The sequence below is a fragment of the Mauremys reevesii genome, linkage group 9 (assembly GCF_016161935.1).
Source record: "Mauremys reevesii isolate NIE-2019 linkage group 9, ASM1616193v1, whole genome shotgun sequence".
NCBI lineage: Eukaryota > Metazoa > Chordata > Testudines > Geoemydidae > Mauremys > Mauremys reevesii.
The window spans coordinates 58642251-58667690 of NC_052631.1; the positions used below are offsets into that span (position 1 = coordinate 58642251).

The following is a 25440-nucleotide window of genomic DNA, read 5'->3' on the forward strand; positions in this document are numbered from 1 at the left end:
CGTACAGCAGGCATGAGGGAGACACAGACAGGGAAGTGCATATAGTCACACACAATCAGTGGGTGAGACGGGAAGAGAACCCAAGAGTCCTGGGCTTCCATTCCCATGCCCCAGCCACTGCCCCACATGGCAACAGATGGGGATGAGCTGCAACTGCAGTAGAATCTGGGTGTGAGCCCAAAACCAGGTGACCCTGGCCTGGGTTTTTGGATCCTCCTAGAATGGACTCAGAACAAACTGTAGGCAAGGGGCCTGCACAGGGGGGCAGTGCCCCTCAGCTGTACCTCAGGGGAGGGGCCCGCACTGGGGGTGGGGGGCAGTGCCTCCCCAGCTAAACCCTGGACGAGGGGCCTGCACTGGGGAGTGCCCACTCCTGGTGTGGAGCTGGTGAAGGAGCTGGCCTTGGCTGCAGGAGGGGGAGGTTTCAGTTAAGAATATCTTGAACCTGGCAGGAAGTGAGAGATGTTCAGAGCCCCCAGTCCCCCTCATACCCAAAACAGCGAGGGCTGAGGAAGAGCCAGACAGCTTAGCAGCCAGCCAGAGGGCCAGGGGCTCATCCCATTCCCTGTCCCTTGGGGGCTGCTGGTTCCAGGCCCTGCTTTGGGTGGAACGTACAGTCCTAGCGCCTTGGCCCAAAGCCAGGGCTGGGCAGGAAGTTGGTGTTGGGGACAGGCTCTCCCTGGGGCTAAGGTCCCTAGCTCCTCCCCCACCACATGTGCTCCTCCCCCTTCCCGCATGCCCCTCTCCCTTCCCACAAGGCCCCTCCATAGGAAAAAAGCAACTTAAAAATACAAAAATAAATAACATTCGCAGGGATCTCTCTCTCTCACACACACACACACACACACACACACGGATAAGGCACTGGTGTGAGATCCTCTTTGGTCGTGCTACCTGGGGTCATGGCAGTGGGGCAGCAATGCCCTCTGCCCTACCCTGGCACTGCACAAGGGAGAGGGAGATCTTTGGGCAGGCAGCAGCGGGGGCCAGCTGTGGGGCACTCCCGGCTGGCTGTAGAACCTGCTGCAAACCTTGGCAAGGGCTGGGGAAGCGAAAGCAACATCCCTTTTGGCATGCTGAAGAGTCCAGTTTCCTCTGGCTTCCAGTTCAGCTCCAGAAATCCCGGCCCACTCTCCAGCAGAGCCCCTCCCACCCGGAGCGCTGTTTGCTTGGCTTTGGTGGCCCGGCCCACAGCAGGTCGGTGCTAGAGGAGATAGCTAGTGCAGCCTCCCCCTCTTTGGGGCTTCAGGCCGTGGCACCCTGGGAAGGGCTGAACCCCCCTTTTGTGCCAGTGCCCTGCTGGATCTTGCCAGCTGGAAGGCACGTGACAGGCTCCCACTGAATCAGTGCATCAGTGGGGAGGGAGGAGAACGACGCGCACTGGCACCATTCGCTTGGGTCACCAGCTGGGAGGCCGTGGGGGGTGGCGGGACGCTCCCACACACCCCTCTCTGCTCCAGGGTCCTCCAGCAGCAGCCCGTGAGAAGGCCGTGGCTGTCAGCTCTAGGCCACACCACTGTGGAGGAGACTGTGGCCACATAGCCACCAGGAGGGTAGCGCTGGCGCTAATAATCTCTGGGCCCAAGCAGGAGGCTCTCCCTGAGACACCTGAGCTGCTCCTCCCCCAGCTTGATCTTCTCCTCCAGCTCCCGCTGCTCAATGATGAGGGCTGACTTCATCTTGACAAAGTGCTGGTAGTCCTGGAGCTGCTCGGCTGGCAGGGAGTGTGAGATGGTGCCGAACACGGCCCTCTCTCGCCGGTCCACATGCTCCTTCAGATCCTTGGCATCCTCCAACTGCTCTGTCAGCTGACGCTTCTTCTCCAGCAGCGCCAGCTGTGGGAGGCAGAACGAGGAGCAGTGAATGCACATGGCAGACCCACCACGGACTTGGGGGGGTGAGACCCCCTCCCCCCCCATCAGAGCAGTGCCCAGGTGAGACATCCCCCAACATACAGAACAGGGAATAGCCCGGGTGAGACACCATTCCCCACACACAGACACAACAGGGCAGTGCCCGAGTGAGACACACCCTTTCCTCCCCTCCCCCGCCCCCACAATACAACAGGGCAGTGCCCAGGCCACATAATTAATTTAAAAATATCGGATGAAACTGGATGTGGGGGGAGACAGCACAGAAAGCTGGGGAAGCTTCCCCTCCACACACTTCAGTGTCTGTTTCAACCCACAGTCCCCCACTACCCCAGCCCTGAATTTCCACCCCCCACCAGCTCTGCCGATACCCCCGCTCCTGAGCCACAGCCCCTCCTAAACAGAGACAGAGCACCTGGTTGACCTGTGCTTTGCTAATGCAGCATTGGGGTCAAAGCACTACTAAATCTTGACCCGTAGCCCTGGTGTTCCAGCCACACTCTAACCTGGGTAACCACAATCTGCTCCAGAAATTCATCCTGCAGGTCAGCTGAACAGAGGATTCTGTCCCACTTCTGCCTATAGAACGTTGCTGTGCATTATTAAATGCCCTACTCCAGAAGTGCCTGCATGTCAGCTAAGAGGGTGGAGGAGGACAGATTCCTGGGTATCCTGTAGGATCAGACCTTTGTTGCTACTTGTGACCCACTGTCCTGGTGCCCAGGCTAAGGGGGTGACGTGGACGAGCTGGCACGTGCATACCAATACAGAGGATTGTGCCTCTCCCCAGAGCATCCCCCCACATACCTTCTCATCCTCGGTGGCCTCATGGTCCAGGCTGTTGAGGGCATTCTCCACCCGGGCCAGCCGCCCCGACAGTGACAGCAGCAGATTCACCACCTTGTCCAGGTCTCCGATGAAGAGGCGGAACTTGTCAAATTCATTGGGTTTGCAGACGCCCTTCACCTGGCACTCCACCTCCTCCCCCAGTGCTGCATTGGCGTTGATGTCCTCCTGGAGGCCCCGCTGCGCCTCCTGCAGCACCGCCAGCTTCCTGCTGATGCTCTCGATGAGCTGTGCCTGCAGAGGGAGAGAAATGTGGGGCAGGGGGCGAGAGAGGGGATTAAAACCCAGGGGTCATGTCAGGTGCCATGTTCATGAGAGGTGGAGCAGGGGAGCCTGGGAGTCAGGACTCCTGGGTTCTATCCCTGGCAATATCAGGTCCTAGAGACAGTGCACAATCCCCATAACCTCTGCCCCACTTTACCTTCTTCTGTGCTAGCTCGTGATCCACCTCCTCCTCCTCTGAGGTCCCCTCCGGCAGCTCCTTCATCTTGTTGAGCAGCTCAGCTTTGCCCGCCGAGGTGTTGTAATAGGCAGAGTAGGAGGTGGGGCTGACGGCGCCCCCCAGGGGAGGGGAGATGGGCTGGAACTCCTCCCTGCACACATACAGCACACGGGGTCGGACACAGCCCAGAGTGGAGGGAAGCTGAGCTTCCAGTTGCAGAGTGGGGAAGTTACTGGCAGGGACATGCAGGGCCGCCCGGAGGATTCAGGGGGCCTGGGGCAAAGCAATTTCAGGGGCCCCTTCCATAAAAAAATTGCAATACTATATTCTCGTGGGGGCCCCTGCAGGGCCCGGGCAAATTGCCCCACTTGCCACCCCCGCCACGGGTGGCCCTGGGAAAAATAAACCTTCAGCATCTCGGCACAAACCGAGTTTTAAGAAACCTTGTAAAGAAGTTATCACTGGTTCTCAGCATCAGCTAGTGCTAAAAGGCACTAGAGCTCATTAAAAAGGTTGGACAAATATTTTCCATCAAAACTTTTTTTGGATCGAAAACTAGGGGTTTTTAAAAAGCAGAAAAAAATCACGGACAACGTCTGCTTTCCTTCAAAATTTGTTGTGTGTTTTTTCAATTGAAAAGCTGAAATTAGTCTTCCAAAACCTGAATATGGTTTGGGATTTCAGAAGTGTGTGGCCATATATTTGCTGCTTTCTGTGTTTTATTGTTTAAAGAAACAATAAAAAAATTCTGCTTAAAAAAAATCGAAAACTTTTGAACTACCTCAGCTTGTGACCAAACACCTGAGCCCATTCAGTCAGAGATTTTTCCAGGTTTCTGATACTCTGCTGGCTTCCTTGACTAATATCTGTCTCCATAACTTTGGGTTCATTTAGCTTAGAACATAAGAACAGCCATACTGGGTCAAACCAAAGGTCCATCCAGCCCAGTATCCTGTCTACCGACAATGGCCAAGTGCCCCAGAGGGAGTGAACCTAACAGGTAATGATCAAGTGATCTCTCTCCTGCGGTCCATCTCCACCCTCTGACAAACAGAGGCTAGGGACACCATTCCTTACCCATCCTGGCTAATAGCCATCAATGGACTTAACCTCCATGCATTTAGCTGTTTCCTAGAGACTGGCTCCATGGGGTCTCTCACAAACTGAGGACGGTTACTGTGGGTTTGTCTTTAGTATAGACTATGTACATACTCCACGAACTGAGCATTTGAGCTTGTTCCAGAATCTGGGATGAGCCTATGTTGTGAAAACTGAAATGCTCAAAATAGCACATGCATGTGAATGGACACAGGGTGCTAAAATTAAATTAACCGAGGGGTTCTCAAACTGGGGGTCGGGACCCCTCAGGGGCTCATGAGATTATTACTGGGGGTCCCGAGCTGTCAGCCTCCACCTCAAACCCCGCTTTGCCTCCAGCATTTATAATAGTGTTAAATATATTTTAAAAAGTGTTTTCAATTTATAAGGGGGTGGGGGGTGTCTCACTCAGACGTGTGCTATGTGAAAGGGTCACCAGGACAAAAGTTTGAGAGATACTGAATTAACCCCTCTGGAGCCTCAGGGAATGCAGGGGACGGGGTGTCTCTCTTGGTAGGGTTGAGAAAGAGGTAGGTGGTGTAGGATATTGCTCTTCTCATGTGATCCCTCTCCCAGTGGCTAATTTTAAATGAAGCTACCCTCCCCTGACATGAATCTCCCTATGGCACTGAAATTAACTATAAACTATAATTTGGCATTTGAGAAGTGAAAGGGATGGTAGCCCTAATGGAAAAGTTAACAGCTTGGCTCTTCTGCAAGCCTCAAACTGCTGAATGAGCTTTAGAGTAGGGAAGGCTGTGCCTCCCAAACAGCCTGGCCCTGCCCCCTATCTGACCCCCTCCCACTTCCTACCCCTCGCCTGCCCGCCCCCCTCAGAATCCCTGACCCATCCTGCTCCTTGTCCCCTCACCATCCCCTCATCCACCCCGCCGCTGAGTCCTGACAGACCCCCGGAATGCCCACAATCCAACCCCCCCGTTCCCTGTCCCCTGACTGCCCCCCCAACCTTTGCCCCCTCCCTGTCCCTGGGACTCCCTGCCCCTTATCCAACCTCCCTGGCCCCGGCCCCAGCCTCTTACCCCCGGCTCCCCCTATCATCCGGAGCCTCAGCGCGTCGCATCCAGAAGCGTCCCTGAACAGCGATGCAGCTTGCCTCCGGCGGGGCCTGAGCTCCTCCCCTCTCAGAGCCTCGTGGTAAGGGGGCAGGGCTGCGAGCTCCAGCGGGGCCTGACCTCCCCCCCCCGCCCCCTTATCATGCGGCTCTGAGCGGGGCGGAGCTCAGGCCCCGCTGGAGCTCGCAGCCCCACCACCTTACCACGCGGCTCTGAGTGGGGCAGAGCTCAGGCCCCGCTGGAGCTCGCAGTCCCGCCACCTTACCACGCGGCTCTGAGCGGGGCGGAGCTCAGGCCCCGCTGGAGCTCGCAGCCCCGCCACCTTACCATGCGGCTCTGAGCGGGGCAGAGCTCAGGCCTCGCCGGAGACACCCTGCAGCTGTTCAGGGAAGCTCCTGGATGTGCTGAGGCTCCAGGAGAGGGGTGGGGTCAGGCCAGGGCAGGAGCCTCAGCCGTTCTCTTGGGGGCCCCTGCAGAGCCTGGGGCAAATTGCCCCACTTGCCCCCCACTCTGGGCGGCCCTGGGGACATGGAGGAATCTGCACCTGAATCCCAATGGCTGCTAACTCCACTAGGCTCTTTGAACCCTAAGCATGCAGTCTCAGGGCACCAGATCCCCCAATCCCTCGGCTCCAGCCTGGGGACAGAAACTGCATTTTGCCAGATGGACGGAGGCAGTTAGACATTAGGGGCTGAGATGCCCGTGACAGCCCATGGGTTTGCTAAGAAGCCTCAGGAGAGCTCCCTGCAGGCTCTTCTGGTGCCACATGGTGCAGGTGGGCGCCAGCACGGAGACGGCACTTTCTTCCTGTTCTGCCTCCTGTGACAGAGCAGCAGCAAAGCGCTGATAGCTGCCTGTGCCCAGGCCTCATGCCCATCCCTGTCTCTGCCCCTGCAGGGTCCAGCCCAGCACCTGATAGCTGCCTGTGCCCAGGCCCCGCAGCCGTCCCTGTCTCTGCCCCCACAGGGCCCAGCCTAGCACCTGCTGGCTGCCTGAGCCCTGGGAGCGGGTGTGAAATTCACCCTGCAGTGCCCCCATGCCATTGGCACCCCCACTATGGGCGCACTGGAGCGGCCCCCTGTCCCCAAGGCCACATGGAATGACCTGCAGCTGAAACAGTGCAGAGATGACCCTGCAATGTTCAGCAAGCCCAGGGGCTGCTTGGCTGGGGACACAAGGAAATGGGCAACTGCGGGACAAAACTGCAGAAGAGAAGAATGAGGGGGGGATCTGATAGCTGCTTTCAACTACCTGAAAGGGGGTTCCAAAGAGGATGGATCTAGACTGTTCTCAGTGGTAGAAGATGACAGAACAAGGAGTAATGGTCTCAAGTTGCAGAGGGGGAGGTTTAGGTTGGACATTAGGAAAAACTTTTTCATTAGTAGGGTGGTGAAGAACTGGAATTGGTTACCTAGGGAGGTAGTGGAATCTCCTTCCTTAGAGGTTTTTAAGGTCAGGCTTGACAAAGCCCTGGCTGGGATGATTTAGTTGGGTTTGGTCCTGCTTTGAGCAGGGGGTTGGACTAGAGGACCTCCTGAGGTCCCTTCCAACCCTGAGATTCTATGATTCTATGAAAACCCAGCAGGAGGGAAGATGCTGTGATTGCTCGGGGCCGTGCACAGAACATGCGACACCCCCAATGGGTGCTGGTGCATGGGGACCAGCACCAGCACCCACGAGCTATTTACACATCAAAATCCGGCCCCACCCAGGAAAAGCCAAGATGCCTCCTACCTTTCCTGAGCCTCAACCTCACTCTGCTTCTCCAGCCGCCAGTCCTGCTGGTAATGGTCCTTCCATGAGTGGCAGTCCCCCGCTGAGAAGAGCTCTCCCATGACCTCGGCGGCTGTCACCATGCTAGAGGCTGGGCTCAGCACACCTGCCAGGGAGCGATCCCTGCCCGCCACGTCTCGCATCAGTTCCTCTGAGGTCATGCGGCAGGGCGGCTGCCTGCCCAGCCGGCAGCTCTCCACCTCTGCGCTCTCCTGGGCCGACTCCACCTCCTCAGGGGCTGCAGGAGGAGGCAGGGAGTGAGCGGCCATGTCTGCCACATGGGCCCATGCCACGGGAATTCACAGGGAAGTACCACTCACCCAGGCAGGGGGGGCTGGGCCGCGGGCGCTCCTGGCCCCAGCTAATCACTTGGTATTGTTCATCCTTTACAGACCTGCCCGTATCCCACCGCGGCGTCTCCTTCACCCCCACTTCTGAGAGCCCATCTGGCCTGTAAACACAATCCCAGAGGAAAGGTGTTAGTAGGGAGCCTACATAGTGTAGCAGCACCCAGAGCCTCCAGCCCTTGGGGTACTGAGGGACACCCCCTAGGGAGCTGGAACCCCCCTACCTCAGGGGGCAACTCCGGGCCACTGGACTCTGGGAGCAGCCTTGGCTCAGGGGCTTTGCCACAAGCTTGAAAAGAGTGTGTGCTGGATCACAGCACGTTCATGGGGGGCAAAAAGGCAATCGCACCCGGCCTGGCTTTCAGAGGGTTCGGTCAATGTCAGGGGAGGCAGAGGGGAGCATTTCTCCCTGCGAGCTCAGCCCATCCCAGTCAGGTCCCACCCTCCCCTGCCAGCATCCAGGGCCATGGGGACCAGGCAGATGTGACATTTAACTTGACACACCTTGCTGGGATTTTTGGTTAAAGAGCCCCTTGGGCTCAGACTTCCAACATGCACTTGGGAGAAGGGATCTCAGAGCTAAAGGTCCAACATGCGCCCCTTCGGTGGGGGGCTGAGACACTCCCAAGGACCCCTCCCACAGAGATGGGGAGGGCCACGCTCGTTACTGCTGAAATACCAAACAAGCAGAGGAAAACACACCCCAGGGCCTGGCCCTTCTTCTCTGGTCTTTCCGGGCACCCCTGCCATCAGACTAGATCCAGCAGGGGATCCACCCGCCTCTGGACATGGACAGCCTGGGCCAACAGCTCTTTGCTCCGGGCTCTTGTGAGCCATGATAGGCCATGGGTCGGGGAATCGGCAGGACGAACAGTCAGTCCAAAGCTGCCCCAGAGAGACAGCGCTCATGGGAAAGGGAAACCCCCCTCCCACACACACCCGGTAAGAGACATGAGAGCCGAATGGGGGTGGGCGAAGGGGGGGCCGTTCCTCAGTCCCTACTTGCCTCTGGTGCTGTGGGAATCAGCATCCCAGGGACAAGCCTGTCCTGGTCAGCCAACCTGCTGCCAAGCACGGCAGGGATGCCAGCCTGGCTCCTGCGCTGGAGGTGGGTGTGTGTGCTGGTGCTGAGCTCAGCCCCCGAGCTGCACGGAGTGACCCCACAGAAGGGCCTAAGATGGCCCCAAGGGCCATTGGTCTCTTGCTCGCTTTAGCTCAGGGGTGGTGGATGGTGCAAGGCCTTGCCAGCTCAGCAGCCTGCCTTACATGTGGCCAATGCCCACCAAAGCACTCCAGCCCTTGGCACAGCCCCCCAGCCAGCAACTCCCAGCGAGGATGGGGTTTCTCCTCAGCAGAGAGTGGGGTACAGCCCTCCTGACATAGGCTCAGAACAGGATGCATGCCAGGAGCCCATTACAATACCCGGGATCGGGGGCAGCATCCAGCGGCAGTCTTGAGAGGGAACAGATCATGGTACTGAGGTGAGTGAGGCCCCTCAGGGGCAAGGGGGCAGTGACGGGGCTATGGGCCCCACCATCGGGGCAAGGGGGAAGTGGGGCTGTGGGCCCCGCCACTGGGTAAGAGGGTGGTGACAGGGCCATGGGCCATGCCATCGGAACTGGGGGGACCAGGGGTACTTGCCTGGGAATGTCCCTGGTGCCCATGTCCAGTGCCAGTGGCTCCCGAGGCGAGACATGGCAGTAGTAGTGGTTGCTCCCCTGCTCTGGCAGGTGCCCGGTGTCCAGGGATTCCTGAGGGAGGTTGCCAGGCATTCGAGACTGTGAGATGGCCACAGGCTTGACCGAGTCCCCAGGGAGCTTGTCCAGGGGAAGGCTCTGGGAGCGCTGCCTTGCGGTCTCCATGCTGCCACCGCCTTGGAGGTGAGGCTGTTCCAGGGGCACTGCCAACAATGCTGAGCCGGGCCCGGTGGGCTCCAGTGGGTACAGGTGGTGGTGGGAGGCCTGGCGAGTTCTGTACTTCTCCCAGTTAGGAGGCGGGGGCCGGGGAGGAGGCGGCCCTTTCTTTCTGGCCAGACACGGAGGCATCGGGTGGATCTCATCTAGCTTGGCTAAGAGGGCATCTCTCATCTCCTGGCCCTGGGTGCTGGGAGGCTCCATGTTGAGGTGGCTCTCGGAGAAGGCCCTGCCCCGGAGCGGGCGACGGAGTGGCTCGCTGGGGCTCTCTGACGCGTGCCGCTCGCAGTCCCAAGAGAGGTCGAGAGAGGACGCGGCCCGGTAGCAAGGAGGCCACGTCTGCTCAGAGCTCTCCAAGCAGGGCTGGAAGGGACCCTCCCTCTGGAAGCCAATCTCGTAGTGTGCCAGCTCGCTGGGGAAAACATTGGGGCGCAGATGCCCCGAAACCCATTCAATCCCAGCCCGCTTCCTGCTTGGCCTGAGGACAGCCACAGGAGCCAGCAGCCAGGGGTCAGAGAGAAACCCCTTCTCTATGGGCCAACTCCCCGCTGCTGTGGCAAGCCCAGCCCTGGGGCAGTTTCCAGCCCCAGGCAGCCAGCACCCAGAGTTCTGGCCGCTCGCTAAGGTACTTATCCGACTCCACCCGTAGTGTCTGTGCCCCCCCCCATCTGCAATGGAATGGCCATCTCATGCCCCTGGGCGGGGGGGAAGGGAGGAATGTTCTCCCCACGGCATGGATGGGGAAAGGAGCTGAGCTTGAATTTCCAGAGTCCTAGACCCCCACCACTGAGCAGTTCCTCTGCCTCCCCTCCCGCCACGCTGACGATGATCCCTATGATACCCCCCCATGGAAAATCCTTCCATGGAGGGCTAGACATGCAATTCTCAGCATCTCTGCGCAGCATGTCATGTTCCCAGCTCCCAAGGACTGAGACTGGACAGTCCCTGCTCCCCTGGCCACGCCTCAATCCCACATTCTAGCTACTGCCAGACCCTCCTCTCAGCACAGAGTGGTGACAGCATCTCTCCGGGCCCTCCTCCACCTTCTGCTCCGTTCCCTGCTTGCCTGGGAGCTGCTAAAATAACTGGCTTGTTTCCTCTGGAACTGCCCTGCTGCATCCTGCCGGCTGCCTTGGGAACAGGGGCAAGTTCTTGGAATGAGGGGCAAGTTCAAAATGAACGCTAGGGGCAGGGAATCCCCGAGGGTCGGGGCTGAGATCACCAGGGCTCGGACCAGCCTTAGGAAATTCCTGACCGGACAAGGCAGAGAGCGGTCCCATTTCAGAGAGGCATGCTGACCATGCAGCGTAACATACAAGAGCCAGCCCCACTCTCTAGCGTGCTTTGGCTGGGCTTCTGGAGGGGCCCTGTCAATGGGCGTCTGGCACTAACGCCCTTCAACCCCCAGCTTGTGCACAAATCCAAATCCTGCTGGAGCCAGATCAAACTCCTGCTTTGCTGGGGCACATGGAGACGTAGTTCTCAGCTACAAGCAGGCAGAGCTGGAGAGAGGAAAAAACTAACCCTTCCAGGAAAGCTAGCGGCAAATCCGGGAACGCACCAGTGGGACACACCTGGAAAAGCCTAGAAATGGAGAGGCAAAGGGACTCTGAACTCCTCTGCTGGTCTCCTCTGTCAGGCAGCCTGGTATCCTCACCCCAGCCATCTTCCCCACTGAGGCCTGGGCCACACACAAACCTTACCAATTCCTGCCTAAGTAACCCAGCCCCACAGTCACAGCTGTAAATGTGCTTACCCCACACTGGCTGGCTCCACAGGGAAGCAGAACAGCTGTACCTGAACAAGGCACTTTCTCCCAATACAACAGTGTCACCCTAATACCAGCCTTAGTGTGAGTATCAGCCCAAATCTCGGGCAGAGTAGGCCCAGCGGAGATGCCCCCAGAGCACAGCGGACTCGCCTGGCATGTGGCTCCTGTTCCTTGGATAGCCTGCCTAGCCGTTTGAGGCTCCTCTGCTGATGCTGCCTCTGGGAATGTGCTGCATCGCCTCACCCTTTGCCTCCAGTCACAGCCCAGCCACACACCCCCCCCCCCCCCCGCAGTCTAATTCAAAACCCAGGGCATGGCCACCTCTCAGATGCACTCACTAACCTGCCCCCCTCTCCTTAGTCCACTGCATGCAACAGAGCACTGGCTACCCCAGGGCACGGACTGACCCACCACACCATGTGCCGCATGTGACATTGAGTGTAATGTAATATCTCATTGAAAGGTGACAGGACCAGAAAGAGTTAATTAACTCACAGATGGACCTGACCCATGGGCGAACTTTAGAGACTTGTTAGGAAGATCTGTAAATGAATAGAGCTTTGAAATGCAAGTCTGCATTGTTAGAGGTAGAAGGGTAGATGTTTGTGCAGGTCTTGTGATGTAACAAACAAGTCTTGTCTATCCCTATGGCTTTGATTCAAAGATCAAAAAAGGAATTTTAACATTTAGGAAGATACTTGAGTGAAATAGTATTATTGTCTATGTGTCTCTTTGAAGGTTGTAGAAACCTGTATCTGAACTGTTTAATGGATAAATTACCCTGTGCTACTTGCCAGGATGTTTGCGAGAAGGGGTTAAGCCTATTGTTTTCTCAGGCCAAAAGGCTGCTGGACACGATCCTACTTCATCTCAGATCTGCTTTGGATTTCAAGAAGGGGAAACCTTAAGCCATAAGGATTGAGATTCCCCAGTCACTGACTGGAGTCACCCTGAATATGGACATTGGACTATAACCTATGGACTATTGCTAAAAGGACTTTTGGCAACTGCAAGCTCACCTCTACTATGTATCTGAACCTCAAGAATTGAATTCAAGTCTGTATGTATATTGATCTTTTAACCAATTCTCTCTCTCTCTCTTTTTCTTTAATACATTTTAGCTTAGTTAATAAGAATTGGTTATAGCGTGTATTTTGGGTAAGATCTAAGTTATAATTGGACCTGGGTGTGTGGCTGACCCTTTGAGGTTGGAAGAACCTTTTCTTTTATATGATGAGAAGATTTTCAGTAATCATCATCATATTGAGGTGTGTGTCTGGACGGAGGCCTGAGGCTGGGCACTTTAAGGGAACTGCGGTGTTTGAACTTCTGAGTAACCAGTGAGGTACTGTAGAAGCTGTTCTGTGCTGGCTTGGTAAATCTAAGTATTGGAATAACCACCAGCTTCTGGGATTTGTCTGCCCCGTTTTGTTTGCAGTTCACCCTAATTGGGTGACCTCAGCTGGCTCCCATGGGCAGCACTGTCACACCGCACCAAACACAGCTCAGTGTGGAGGGGCCAAAAGGGCCTGTCAGATCACCTAGCCAGACCCTTGTAGATCTCTAGTCAGCTCCCCTGGACCAAGCCCAGTGGCTTGTGTTCAACTAAGGCAGATCTGCGGGGCCCCAAGGCATGCCTGTGTGAGAAATGCTGCAAGGCGGCCAGCGCTGACCAGGCATGTTTCATCATTACTTTCAAACTGTTGAATATGACTTGAAAGGCTCAGCCCTGGCCCTCCGCTGCGTGGGGGGAGGCACAGGGCAGAGGACAGACTGTTTGCTTTGTCTTATCTTGGCTGTCCACAGTGCCTGCCGAGCATTTGGGATTTCGCTTCCAAAACAAAATCAGATCTGGGAAATTTAGGACAAGATTTTAACCAACAGATGCCTAAACCTCAGCCCCTCCAGAGTTCGGCACCAAAGCTGGGAGCTTCACAAGACTTTCAGTGGGACTCCTGCTCCTAAATCCCTAAGGACAATCTAACTCCTCAATACCAGGGCTGATTTTAGCCAGCCTCTCTGGATTACAGTCTATCATCTGCCTTGCAGATGTACCTGGGAGGCCCTTCAGAACCCAGGCTAACGGAGCAGATTGGTGCTCTGCACTCTTGAAAATCAGCTGTTATTCAGGGCCCAGGTCCTCACAGATATTTTGGTACTTAACTCCTACTGATGTCAATGGGAATTAGGGGCCTAAGTACCTCTGGGGATTTGGGCCCAGGCACCTCGATAGGATTTGGGGGACTAAGTTGTGGATTGCCCTTTTGAAAATCTTGGCCTGAGATGACAACTTCTGCAGTGTTTCCCTGCTCCGCTGTGCAGCCTTCATGTGCTCCGTGTGGGGATTTACTGGTGCTCATCTGCCTGGAAACAGCACTTCAGGCACCTCCTTGATGGGTGGAAGCTCACCACAAATCACCACAGCCAGAGCTGTACTGAATGGCTATCCTGGCAGGGAATCCTGGCGACAGAAACCCAAGGCCTCTTGCAGCAGCAGCACCCTGGGAAGCCCCAACAACTGGCTGCCTGCCTGTCCCAGACACTGAAACGGAGAGGCCCTAGTTAGACTCCGGTGATCCTATGTATTGTGAATGTGTGTGTACGGGGACATGGACTCCTCCTGGCTCCTCGGGGCTAACAGCTGGGCCAGGGGTTAAAAAAGGCCTTTTGGAGTTGGCAGCGAGGCTGCAGGTTTCTCTGGCCATGTGCCCAGAGCTGTTGTTGTTGGGTTCATGCGAGAGGCAGCAGCACGACCCAGGTGCCAACCCTGTGCCCTGGCTCGTAGCACCGCATGCAGAGCAACTCCCTGGGCACCGTCACTGCCACGGGCCGGCTGGAGATCCAGGGAGGATCTATGGGCCTGGAAGCCAGGTCTGCTGCAGTGTCCACCCTGCCACCTCACAGCTCCGGCAAAGCAGGAAAAAGTTTCCTCTGAGCCCCACAGTGCAAGCCCCACTGGCTGCCTGTGCAGGGAGGGGCTGGCTGCTGGAGCCTCCTGTGCTCTGGATTGGCCCAGGCACGCTGCTTAAGAAAAAACACCTTGAGGCTGTCAGTGCAGCTGGGTGGATCCCTGGCTTGCTGCTGCTAACAAACCCTGCTGTGCACTCCTGGTCCCTTGCCTAGCTCCCGGTTCCTGGCCCAGCCCTGTTCCATGTCCCTGGTCCCTGCTCCGCTCCGGCCCTCTCGCCCAGCCTCAGCTCCACTGACCCTGCTTTGGCCGGCTCACTTGGCTCCAGCCTGGTGCAACTCAATGACCTGAGTTCAACCTGTTCCTACAACATGGCACTAGCATGGGCTGCTGCTCCTGGCCTGGCCCCCCAGCCTGCACTCAGACTATGTCCCTTCCACACCAGGCTCGGCTCGACCTGCTCCCCACTGCTGGGACCCTGACACTAGGGCCATAGGGGATGGACCCTGCTCCAGCACAGCTAAAACATGCTGGGAGATACCCCCACCTCTTGTGCAGCCCCCACCACTGCCTGCAGCACATGGTACCCACTGCCTCTTCTCCTGCCCGGGCTGCTAACTCAGGAGCCCAGCACTTTCTGGGGCTTCTTTCTCAGGGCTCTCACGCCCTTGTCCACCTTCAAAGCCTTGAACCACCACAGCTGATCCCTGCTGGCCAGGAGGGACACCTCTCCCCCAGCAGCAGCACCCCGGAGGGGGGAGCAGGTAGGAGCCTGGGCTGAGTGATGGGAGCAGCCCCCCCACATAGCCCAACTGAGCAGGTATTGCAGGGCAGGACCATGGCCCCACCCGAGCCACCAGGCCACCACCTGGAAGTGGCAGCATCCCAGCAAAGAGTCTGTGTGAGCTGAGTGCTGGGGACCCCATCTGGGGTGCACGGGGCTCTCCATGAGATCCAGACAGCCTCTGCCCCCTTCGCTGGCTGACCAGCCATTTTATCGGTGACCTCGCCCACCCCGTCCCCATATCAAAGCCAAGTAGGCTCCTCCTCCCTCCCCCCCCCCCCGCCACGGCCCTTACCTCACTGACTGGCTGCCCTTCCTGTTTATCACCCCAGGCTCCCACTCCTCCAGAGGAAATTCCTGCAAACAAGAATCAGAGGAGTGAGATGGCCAGGATGAGCCGCCCACCCCGCCCACTGGTGCTCTCCAGCCCCACCCCTCCCGTCCCCTCACATCCCAGGAGCAGGACGGAGGCAGGTCAGGGGCTCTTTTCTGCTCACAGCCCCATGGCCACAGCAGAATCTCAGCAAGGAAACGCATCCTCCTGGCAGCCAGCTTAGCACCCGCCCCCGGAGAGCCACAAACCTGCTGAGCCTGTTTGCCCTCCCGCTGTGGGGCTGGGCTGCAGGGCTGGTTCCTAGCTGCAGCAGAGGGACTGCACTGGAGAAGGCTCCCGGGGCAGTGGAGCTTCGGGGCTCGCGCTGGCTCACACAGGCAGGTCCAGCCGCCAAAGTGCGGCAGGCCGGGCAGGTCCTGTCAGAGCCTGACAGGTACGGAGCTGGGCAGGGCGTGAGCAGGAGGGCACGAGCGGGAGAGCTGGGCGGGCACCAGGGCCTCAACCCAGCCCTCAGGGCACCCACCCCCTTGGGGTCTGAGGCCCAGGAAACGACACCCTCATCCATCCCTCTCTTCTCCAGTCACCCCCGGCCGAGGAACGCCAACGCCCTGCCGCTGCCAGCAGCCTGCACTGACAGGAGAGTGTGACATCCCCATGAGGGACGTGTGACACAGCTGGGCTTGGCCACGAACAGGCCACTGGCAGGATGGTGCCAGCTGGTGCGCACATGGGGACGAGACTATTTTTCGCTACTATTTTGGGTGGCAGAAGAGTGGGGGGGGGTAGTGGGGCAGAAAAGGCATATTAGCCAAACAAAAACATCCTGCAGAAACTCTCTGTGGGTCCAGGATGGAATTTGGGAGAGGCCAGAACAGCCAGCAGCCCGGTGGGTGGGGCACCCACCTGGGATGTGGGAAACCTGGGTTCAAGTGGCTGCTCTGAATCAGGCATCCTTGAACGTGGGTCCCCCCCAGTGAGCGTCCTGAGGCCAGGCTGCGGCTCTCTCCGGCTCTGGTTTGCAGCCAGCACTGGGTTTAACGGAAATAAACACCAACCACAATGCTTCATGTGCAGGAGTCTCGTTCTCCAGCCAGCAACGCCAAGGTGCCCAGCGGCTACATGGGCTGCTGTACAGCCCTCCCCCCTGCTCATGCCACCGCAATGGCATGGGGACACATGGCAGGGTGGGAGGAGGAAGGGCTGATGGGCACAGTGTCACTGTTTGTGAGTAAACCCTGGCTAATGCTCTCCAGCTGTGCCCCCAGGCCAGGAGAGACAAAGCTCCATCCTGCCCTGGCTCAGACCCACCACTGCCCTTCCCAGGCTCCCGCTTCCCTGGCCCGCAACTAGCACTCTGCTGGCCAGGAGCCTGACTCCTCACCCTCCCATCTCCACCAGTGTAGGAGCAGCACTGAGGGGTGCCAGAGGGACATCAGCTGGCTGCTCCAGGTCTGGCACGGGCATATGTGGCGGGGGGGCAAGGGGGTACCCGTGGCACGTTTCTGGAGAAGGTTGAGTTCAATACAGATGGCAGGGGATGCCAGTCGCTGTCCTGGCAGAGGTGGGCAGGTCTCAGACAAGGGGTACATGATTCCTCCCACACACACCAGGCATATGCCAAACAGACATACAGAGCCACAGGCAGAACCCCTTCCCTGAGCTGGGGAACCACTGGGGATCCAATGCAGCCACGCAATACACAATTTACCCAGTTCCCTGCCACCTCCCAGGAACTCTGCCTCCCGCCCTGCTCCCCACACACCCTGCTCTGACACCACCACCACCCCCCTCCCAGCTTCGAACAACCTGGGAGGGGACTGGTGCCTCCTGGTGCCAGTGGCCTGCATGAGGCAAAGGGCTCAGGGTGAGGCAGGCTGAAGGAGGCAGCAGCTCCTGGTGTTTAAGCAGGGTTGGCTCTCCATCCCCAGGGACAGATAGACAGACAGATCCCTCTGACAGCCTCCCCCCGCACCTCTTCACAAGTTGTTACTCAGCCGGGCCACGCTCAGCCACGGGGCCTGCCCACCTGGCACCGGGGGCAGCTTACAGGGAGGATCTCTTACCGGCAAGAACGCCTTCCTCCCAGGCCAGGGCTCGGTCTCCTCCAGGGCCTTGTGGGGAACAGAACAGCAGCAGTCGGAACACCGCGGCACCCAGGGATGGGGGTGGCAGCGGTAGCCATGGTGGCTGGGCTGCATGTTCCTCTGCAGCAGTGCGGGGCACATGTTGCCAGAGCAGTAGAGGCAGGGCTCGTGGAGCACCGGGGCCGTCCCGGCACAGGCCCGGGCAAAGGGCCGCAGGTACTCGAACTCGCCATGTCGCGGGAGGCCAGCATAGCACACAGGTGGCTCCAGGCAGCACTCGGCATAGGTGGGGAGATTCTGCCGCCCCGGTGACAGGGGGGGGTAGGACTGGTCCACGGAACAGCGCCGCAGCTCCCGACACTCAGTGCCCAGTGGCTGAAAGGCGTGCGACTCGGCTGCCTTTGGCCGAAAGCTGGGGGGCTTGCTGTGCCGGGCTGGGAGGTGCGCCACGCATCTGCTGGTCTCCTCAAAGAACTTTCTCCGGTCAGCAAAGGGCAGCAGGACGGCATCCTCTGCCAGGCGCAGCGGGGAGGCGGGCGCCTCTGGCCCCTTGGCGTACGCCTCCCCAGGGCTCAGGGCCCGCTGCAGCTTGTGCTCTGGAGACCACCGCCACCGGCCCCCAGTCCCCGGAGCCCTTTGCTTCTCCCTGTCGGGGGCAGGGGTGCTGGGGCCTTTCCGTGCAGGCTGAGGGGTGGGGGCGCTCCTGTTGGCTGGGCGGCCGGGGCTCCTGCCATGTTCCCCAGCAGGCGCCGTGTCCGGTGTGGGGCTCAGGCACTTGGCTCTGGCTTGTGCCATGCTGACAGAGCTCCTGTCCCCTGAGCTAGGCAGCCTGCCCTGGGGCGGGGCTGAGGGATTGGGGTGGCTCTCGCACGGCTCGTCCGTCTCCTCCACTGGCTCTTCCCCACACAGCAGAGCCACAGAGCCCTTGCTCTTCTGCAGCTGGGCCTTCCTCCTCTGGATCTCGTTGCGCAGGTTGGTAGCAAAGCGCTCACTCCGGCGCCGCAGCTGGGCTGATCGCTGATGGGAAGGGCCCGATTTCCTGGCACTCGGCCTGCTCTGCCCGGACTCCTTTCCCTCCTCCACCAGTGCCTTGGAGCTGCATGTGGGGGTCAGGCTGGCAGGCTGTGGTGGCATGGCTGACTTGCTGGGGGTGCTACAGGCTCTCTCCAGCTCTGGGTAACACCTGTACGGCTCCTGGCTATAGCAGGAGTCCTGGGCCTGGCCAGGGGAGTGCTGTGCTTGTGTGGCATGGTCGTCAGCAGGGTCTGTGCCCGTGGCTGGATCTCCGCATGGCTGCTCTTTGGCATCCTCTGTCTGCTGGCTGAGTCCTGGCTGCTCCAAGTGCAGCGGGTTCACAGTCCATTGGTGCCTGTCCTGCAGCTGGGTGTCCCAGCGGCTGCTGCCCGTGGCTACATTCAGAGAGCGCAGCTGGGATGCAAGCAGCTGCTCAGGGGCACTGTGCCGGTGCCCCTTCCGAGGAGACTGGGGCGGGTCAACGTTGGTGCCTGGCTGTCCTTCGTGGGCACCGTTGTCCTGGCACTGCCCCTGGGCAGCCCCCTGGGGATGGTCTGTGCTCTCCCCTAACAGTGGCTCCATGCTGGGCTGGCGTCTGTCCAGGTGGGAGCTCAGCATGTAGTACTGGTCGGCAGACAGGTGCTCCTTTGGGTGGCCTCCCACCCCCTCAGACTCCTTGTCTCGCAGGCACAGCGAGGTGTCCGAGGTCCATCTGCCCGGAAAGTACAGGGCATCAGCGGGGGCAGAGGCCCGGCGTCGCTCAGTGCCAGCCGGCTGGGGGTTGGAGGCCCGGAGGCTGTCCCTCCTAACAGGGGGCTGGGGAGGGGTGCCTGATTTGGTGGAGCTCGACAGGTTGCTTTCATGGGGGCATGAGGAGGGCCTAGAATTGGGTGCCAGGTGCCCACACAGCTGGTGGGTGACATCTGCCCCCTCGCTACCCGTCTGCAAGTAGCGCCCCTCATGGGCTCGGCTGGGGCCCAGGCCCTGGAGGATGGAGTCTGTGGAGGAGGTCTCCTCAGGGCGCAGGGACAGGGCATAGTCCGAAGCGTTGGAGCTGGCCGAGAAGGAGCTGTAGGCAGAGTCCCGCTTGTTCTGGTACATGCTCTGGTCCACAGGCGAGAGGCTGCCCTCATAGTAGGTCTGGCCGGGTGGGTCCAGGCTCTCCATGCTTCCGATGGAGCTGCTCTTCTCTGTGCTGCAATGGCGAGACAGCTGGGCCCACTGCAGGGACAGGTCACTGGAGAGAGAGACACCAAGTGTGAGCAGCACCGGGAAAACACCCTCCCGCCCCCGCGCCATGGGCAGAACCAACCCAGCTTGTGTCGTGCGGTGCCATTCACAGGCCAGGTACAGACCAGATGCTCCTTGGCCCAGTGCACCCCTCAAACACCCCAGCTCTGCAAGCTCACACAACACTGGCAAGCTCCTGGGCAGCTCCCCTGCTATGGTCAGGAAGGAATCGCTCCCCTGTGGGCATTGCACTGGGGACCCAGGCGGCAGCGGGGCAAGAAGCTAGTGCAACAAGGGCTGGGGCCTCCCGCCTGCCCCCGCTGGGGACAGTTAGTCCCCTGGGCAGGGGCTGAGTGCATCAGGGAATCTCCCTGTCCGGTGGATTCAGTGGTGGGCAGAGCCAGGTGATGCTCCCCAGAGAGGCGAGCTGTCGATCCCAGCTCCACTCGTCTCACTGCCCCTTTGCCCAGTCCCAGGATGCTAGTTCCTATTCCGAGGTGATGGGGTTGGGGGGGTGTTGCGGCCAAGGGCAGGATTTGGCCGGGGGGTGGGGGGAGCCCATTGGGCCTGCAGTGTGTTCTCGCCTGTCCTCTGGGACTGGGGGCAATCTAGCATTCGCAGCCCCTCACTTGTCCAAGAGGACTGGAATTTGTTAGCTCCATGCTCGCAGTGCAGCCAGCTCTGGCCCGCCACCCTTCCTGCTCAGGAATTGGAGCTCGGCAGAACAAACCAAAGCTGGACAAGAAGGGAAACCATCCCCAGGGAAGAAAGGGAGACTCAGCCATGGAGCAGGGCAGCTCCTCCCATCGGAGCAGGCTGAGGGGGCCCTGCGGCAGTGCCAAAGGGCCCCAGTGGGAGGCAGGGCAGCAGCCAGTCGGGCCAGCAAAGGGAAGAACGTGCTGGGCTTGGAGACAACCCAGCCCAAGGCGGAAAATTCCAGGGTGAGACATGCACTCGTGCTGGGATAAAGTGCACTCTGGAAAGCCAGCAACAGCACGTCAGAGGGGCCATGTGGCCCTCTGGTCCGAGCCCTCCATGTCCCAACAGGACAAGGCTGCTTTCCCCACAGCCGAGGCACAGAGAACGCTAAGGCAGAGATCAGCCAGGGAACTGAAGGGCTAAAGACACGGTGACAGGTGGGTTACATTATCCCAAGGTCCAGGGTGAGAGCAAAGCTCAGATCTAAGGGAACTGCACTTGGGCAGCTCTGGGGAGCATGGCTGGCCTTAACTCTGCCCTCTGCAGTCCACCAGGGAAGACAAATGAACCCAGGCCCAAAATCAGCCTCAGTCAACCCGGGGCCACCAATGCCTGGCTGACAACCAAGTGGCCATTGCTGGGCCCCGACCCGGCACTGGAGGCCCAGAGGCGGCCCAATGCAGGGGTTCCAAGGTTGGGGAGCAGCTAGATCGGGGCTGGGTTGCTCCAGGAAGGGGGCATTTTAGAGCCAGGCACCTGCCCAGGCTCTCGGGTGCCCCAGGGCAGCGAGTCCAGGCAGAGCTACACCCCAGCTGCTGTGGGACTCACCTGGAGTCACATCCTGAGTGCCAGGACAAGCTGAAGGCATCAGAGGGACAGTACATGGTGGCAGCCTCGGTCCGGACCTCGGAGAGCTTGGCCAGGTGCCAAGAGTGGGGCCTGATGACGGGCACGTTCCTCCTGCCAAGAGCAGCACAGAGCCGAGAATGGAGAGGAAACCAGGCTGAGGCACTGGGCTGAGCTCACTTCCTGGAGAGCTTCCCGTCCCATCCCCCGCAGGGAGGCTTCCTTAGCAGGACAGAGGGGACATCCCGGAGGAGTTCCCCATTAGCTCACTGGGGTCTTTGGGGGCCATCTCCCCCACGGCCATGCCTGCCCAGCCCAGAGAATGGCATCCCACGCTCCTCTGAGTGAAGGGCTGGGAGCTGCTGACACTCAGGGGTTGGGAGCAGCTGCCTTCCACCAGGAGGATGAAGCCACAGAGGGCATGGAAGACCTTTCTCTGGGCTGCCCCTCGCGGCACTCCCCACTCCTGCCTCTCTGCCAGCGGGGGCAGGGAGCAGGGATCCGCCCCCACACCAACTGAAGCATGCGGGGACCCCTTCCCCCCCATGACATTCCAATAGGCAGAGGAGGGTCCAGAGCTATGGGGCTAAATGCTCACACCCACACACTTTGGCTGATGAGGATTTCAGTCCCCACCCTCCCCATGCACTGCACCCTCCCTTTCCAGCACAGTACCCCAAAGCCTGGGCTATCCTCAAGCCCCAGCTCCCAGAGTCATGGGATTATGCTCGGCCATCGGTGTGGGATTTTTAAAAAGCAGGTTTCTAGCCCTGGTGGTTGGGGAGAAGAGCTGGTTAAGGGGCCCCACCAGGCTCAAACACCAGGAGATGGAGGAACCAGCTTCAGGTCTAACGCCTGAGTTTTAAGCCAGTCTATAGATTTCTGGGGGCCTGACTCACACTGGCTGAGTGCTGGGGATTAGCCAGGCAGCCCCAACCCCACCCTCTATGGGCATCGCTCCAATAGGTAGGACAACTTGGAAAGTTCGGCTCATGCCAGGAAGCCAGGGCAGGGCCCTAAATAAAGATCCCAGCCACATAGCACTAGCCCAGGCCTGGCTCTGCTGCTGGCTCCATCTGGATGGAGTGGGGCAGAACTCAGGCAAGCCCTCCCTCCCCCCACCCCCAGTAATTCACAGCCTTGGACAATCCCATGGGGAGACTGGGAGCCCTCTGACTGCCCCTGGGCTACCAGGGTAGGTAGCCAAACTGTCACCCCCAAGAGCACTCAGACTGGCAGCACCCTGCCCCCACAGAGCAAACGGGCATTTTAGCTGGGCCTGGCTGCACACACAGGCTCCCCACCACCCGTAGAGGGTCCTGCATCGCACTCACAGGCCAATGATGGGACTCGACCCCAGGCTCCCAGAGCCAGGCCAAGGGATTCCCTGTGATGGCACATTACCGCTGCCCTAGCTTGAGTGTCCCAGCAGCTGGGGAACGAAGTAGCATGGAGGGAAGGAGTCAGGTTGGCAGGCGGCAGAGGAGTCAGCATGAACTATGCACTGGCTGAATTGGCTCAGAGCCCTACACGGCAGTGTCACACCCTGGCTCAGCACAAGCCCCACAGCCCAGGCTGGACTGAACAGAAACCAGGGTCCAGCAGGGTGCGACTGCAATGAACCAGAGTGAGGGGAAACTGACACCAGAGGGATAGGGCTGGGAGTGGAACCAGCCAGGTTCCCAGCACAGGGCTGCGCGGTGCTGCTGGAGAGAGCAGCCGGGGGGGAGAATGGCTTCACGCCAGGGGCAGCCTGGCCCCTCAGGGAAGAAGTGGGCTCTGCAGAGCCATCCTCCTGCTCTCAGGGGCGAGGGATTTGGGACCCCAATCCTGGAGTCCCCGATATGCAGGCAGTGCCCCAGCGACAAGTGCAGAGGAAGCTGTTGTGTGGGAGTCAGGGACTGCACGCTGATAGCGCGGCAATAACGCCAGGATTTATGGGCTCCACAGGCTTGGTGCCAGGCCAGCACAGCAGGGCCGCACAGTTGCCCGCTCCTACGGGGAGATACATGCCCCCGGCAGGCACCCCATGTTGGGGGTCAGAATCACTCCCAGGAAACTCAGAGGGCAGGCTCAGTTGTACCATGTGATCCCAGTTCTCTAGAGGGAGAGTTGGGGTGTCGTGGCCCCAGGAGACTAGTCAGATGCAGTGAGAGCCAATGCATCCTCGGTTCCCTAGGCCTCTCGGATGGTGAGATCCTTGGGGCAGTGCCCAGCGCAACAGGGGCCCAACTCCACCAGCAGTGCAGAGACCCCAGTCAGGCCTGGGGCCCTGTCTGGGTGTGGGATTCACCCCATCCCTGCCCCTGAGAACTCACAGTGCCCTGATCCAGCAGTCCCCTGGCTCCACGACCTGACACTGGCCGCTCCCCAGCACTCAGAGCCCCTTCTGCAAGGATTGCAGCAACACCTACTCAGACATGACTACTTGCACCATGGCCTGTCCTAACAGAAGCTAGCTCCAGTGCCAGGATGTGGCCAGGACACCAGGGTTACGGACAAGTCAGGGCATTAAAGTGCTCCGGGACCTTAGTGACCGCAGGTGGGCAGGAACCCAGGTTTTATGGCTCCTCTGGAAGATGATGCTTCAGCAGCACAGCGCCCCTCAGCACCACACTGAGGTCAGCCCTGGCTCTGGGGGAGCAGGGCCACCATACCTGCAGGGCTTAGCTGCAGCCTGCCATTCTGTGGCAGCCCAGCCCAGCAGCAGGAGCCCAGCTCAGCGAGGGATGGGCACAGGAAACTGTGCCAGACCACATAGTGCCATGGCACAGGAGCTGGGGACTCAGACCCGAACAGCGCTGACCCGTCCCTGCAGAGCCCTGCACCAGCACCGTTAGCTGGCACTGAGCACAACCCCTGCTGGGACCTGGCCTGGAGCCCCAGTGCTGTCCCCGAGCCCCTGGCTCCCCCAGGAGTAGCTGCCCAGTCTAAGCATCTCCAAGCAACTGCGTGCCCCATACGTTGCCTTTGGTCTGATATGTGAAGGAAGCCCCTCATCCAGCTGCAGCCCTCGGGGGATAAGGCTGAGATGCCCAGTCAAGGGCGGCACCACAATCATAAGGGGGTCTTGCTGAGCCCTGCAGGCTGCACCCTGAGTGTGAGGGGAAACAGAGATGACTGCAGCAGCTGGCCATGGGGGAGCCACAAGCCCCCTGCCAGGCCTGAAGGGACGGGGCGCATTGCAGGGAAATGTGCCACTTTTCGGGAGACCCTGACTTCACCCGAACTGTCATCGAGTGAAACGGACTTCAAAAGCCTTAGGAACCTCAGGGACTTGGCTACATCACAAAGCTGTCCCACGACTGGGCAAGACAAGCTGCTTCTGTGTTGTGGGAGGCAGGACTGGGACAGAGGGGTGGTGGAGAGGGAGCCTGGGCTCTGACAGGGGCCTGGGAGAGCAGGGGCTATGGGTTGGGACTGAAGGGCACCAGCAGAGCTGTGTAGAGAGGAGCCCAGGGCTGGGACAGCAGCAGGCTGCAGGTCAGGAGTGAGGTGCACTGGCAGAGCTGTGTGCTCAGCGTGGGAGTCACAGGAGGCAGACGTTCTGTCAGGATTCAGGCGCACTCCAGTGGGAGAGGGGGCAGGTGCTATGCAGGGCCCCACAGAAGAGGTGTCTGAACCCTGCAGGATGAGCAGTGCTGGGGACGGAGGGGCAAATGGATGGCATGCTCTGCTCTGGCAGGGGCAGCGGCACTGCAGGTGCTGGGGAGCCCAAGCTGTGCCCCACATCTCCTGGCAGAAGTTGCCACCTTCAACAAGGCACAAGCCATGGAGCAGGGCATCCATCCTTCCCATTGTCCCACTGGGCCTGGCCCCCTCCAGGGCAAACCAGGCTGCTCCCCAGAGATGGGCTGTCAGTGCCAGGAGCCAGTGGAGCCCCACCAGCCCAAGGCCCCATACTCACCATGGATGGGGGATTCCAGAGAGATCTGGGCTGGGCGACCCCAAAGACTAGAGCGTTGCGTCCCTCGTGGCTGACCTGCTGCCCCTAACGCCTCCCATTGAAGCACAGCCCAAGCCCCCCGTGCTGTGGAGCCACGAGCCTGGGTGCCACGTCAGACTGCAGAGATGGTGCCCTCGCTTGCTGGCTGCACCACACCGGGCAGCCTCTGCTAGCACCGTGGCTGCCGACCCCGATCCCAGTGCTCTCCCAGAGTCTTTGCCAGCCCTGAGAGCCCCACCCCCAGGCCCAGCAGCCAATCGTCTACCTGCTCCCAGGCGCCCGCAGCAGCCAGGAAGGGAGCGAGGAAGCGATGTTCAGGGGAGATAAGCTCCGGACAGCAAGGAATTTGCTGCCACATGGGAGAGAAAACAGGGAGGGAGCTGGCTGGGGCTGGAAAGCATCCCAGAGCTTCCTGGCTCCATGAGCAGTCACAGGGAGGAAATGGGACAGCAGGGCCCTGT

The 25440-nt window shown here is 59.5% G+C and overlaps 1 protein-coding gene across 2 annotated transcripts in view; it reads right to left on the bottom strand.

The window, feature by feature from the left end:
* Positions 1-364: 364 nt before the first annotated feature.
* SHROOM4 (shroom family member 4) overlaps positions 365-25440 on the bottom strand; it is a 65315-nt gene continuing 40239 nt past the window's right edge. Inside the window, exons 1-10 of one of the 2 annotated variants that reach the window (XM_039488187.1) lie at positions 24941-25158; positions 21016-21147; positions 17224-19495; positions 15122-15183; positions 9092-9775; positions 7424-7554; positions 7065-7341; positions 3139-3310; positions 2679-2951; positions 365-1835 (exon numbers count right to left, since the gene is read on the bottom strand). In XM_039488187.1, the coding sequence (XP_039344121.1) occupies positions 1566-1835; positions 2679-2951; positions 3139-3310; positions 7065-7341; positions 7424-7554; positions 9092-9775; positions 15122-15183; positions 17224-19495; positions 21016-21071 (4197 nt within the window). In that variant the 5' untranslated portion in view covers positions 21072-21147; positions 24941-25158 and the 3' untranslated portion in view covers positions 365-1565. Of the gene's footprint in view, positions 1836-2678; positions 2952-3138; positions 3311-7064; positions 7342-7423; positions 7555-9091; positions 9776-15121; positions 15184-17223; positions 19496-21015; positions 21148-24940; positions 25159-25440 lie in introns of those variants that run through there. The other variant, XM_039488186.1, reaches the window with a different exon arrangement.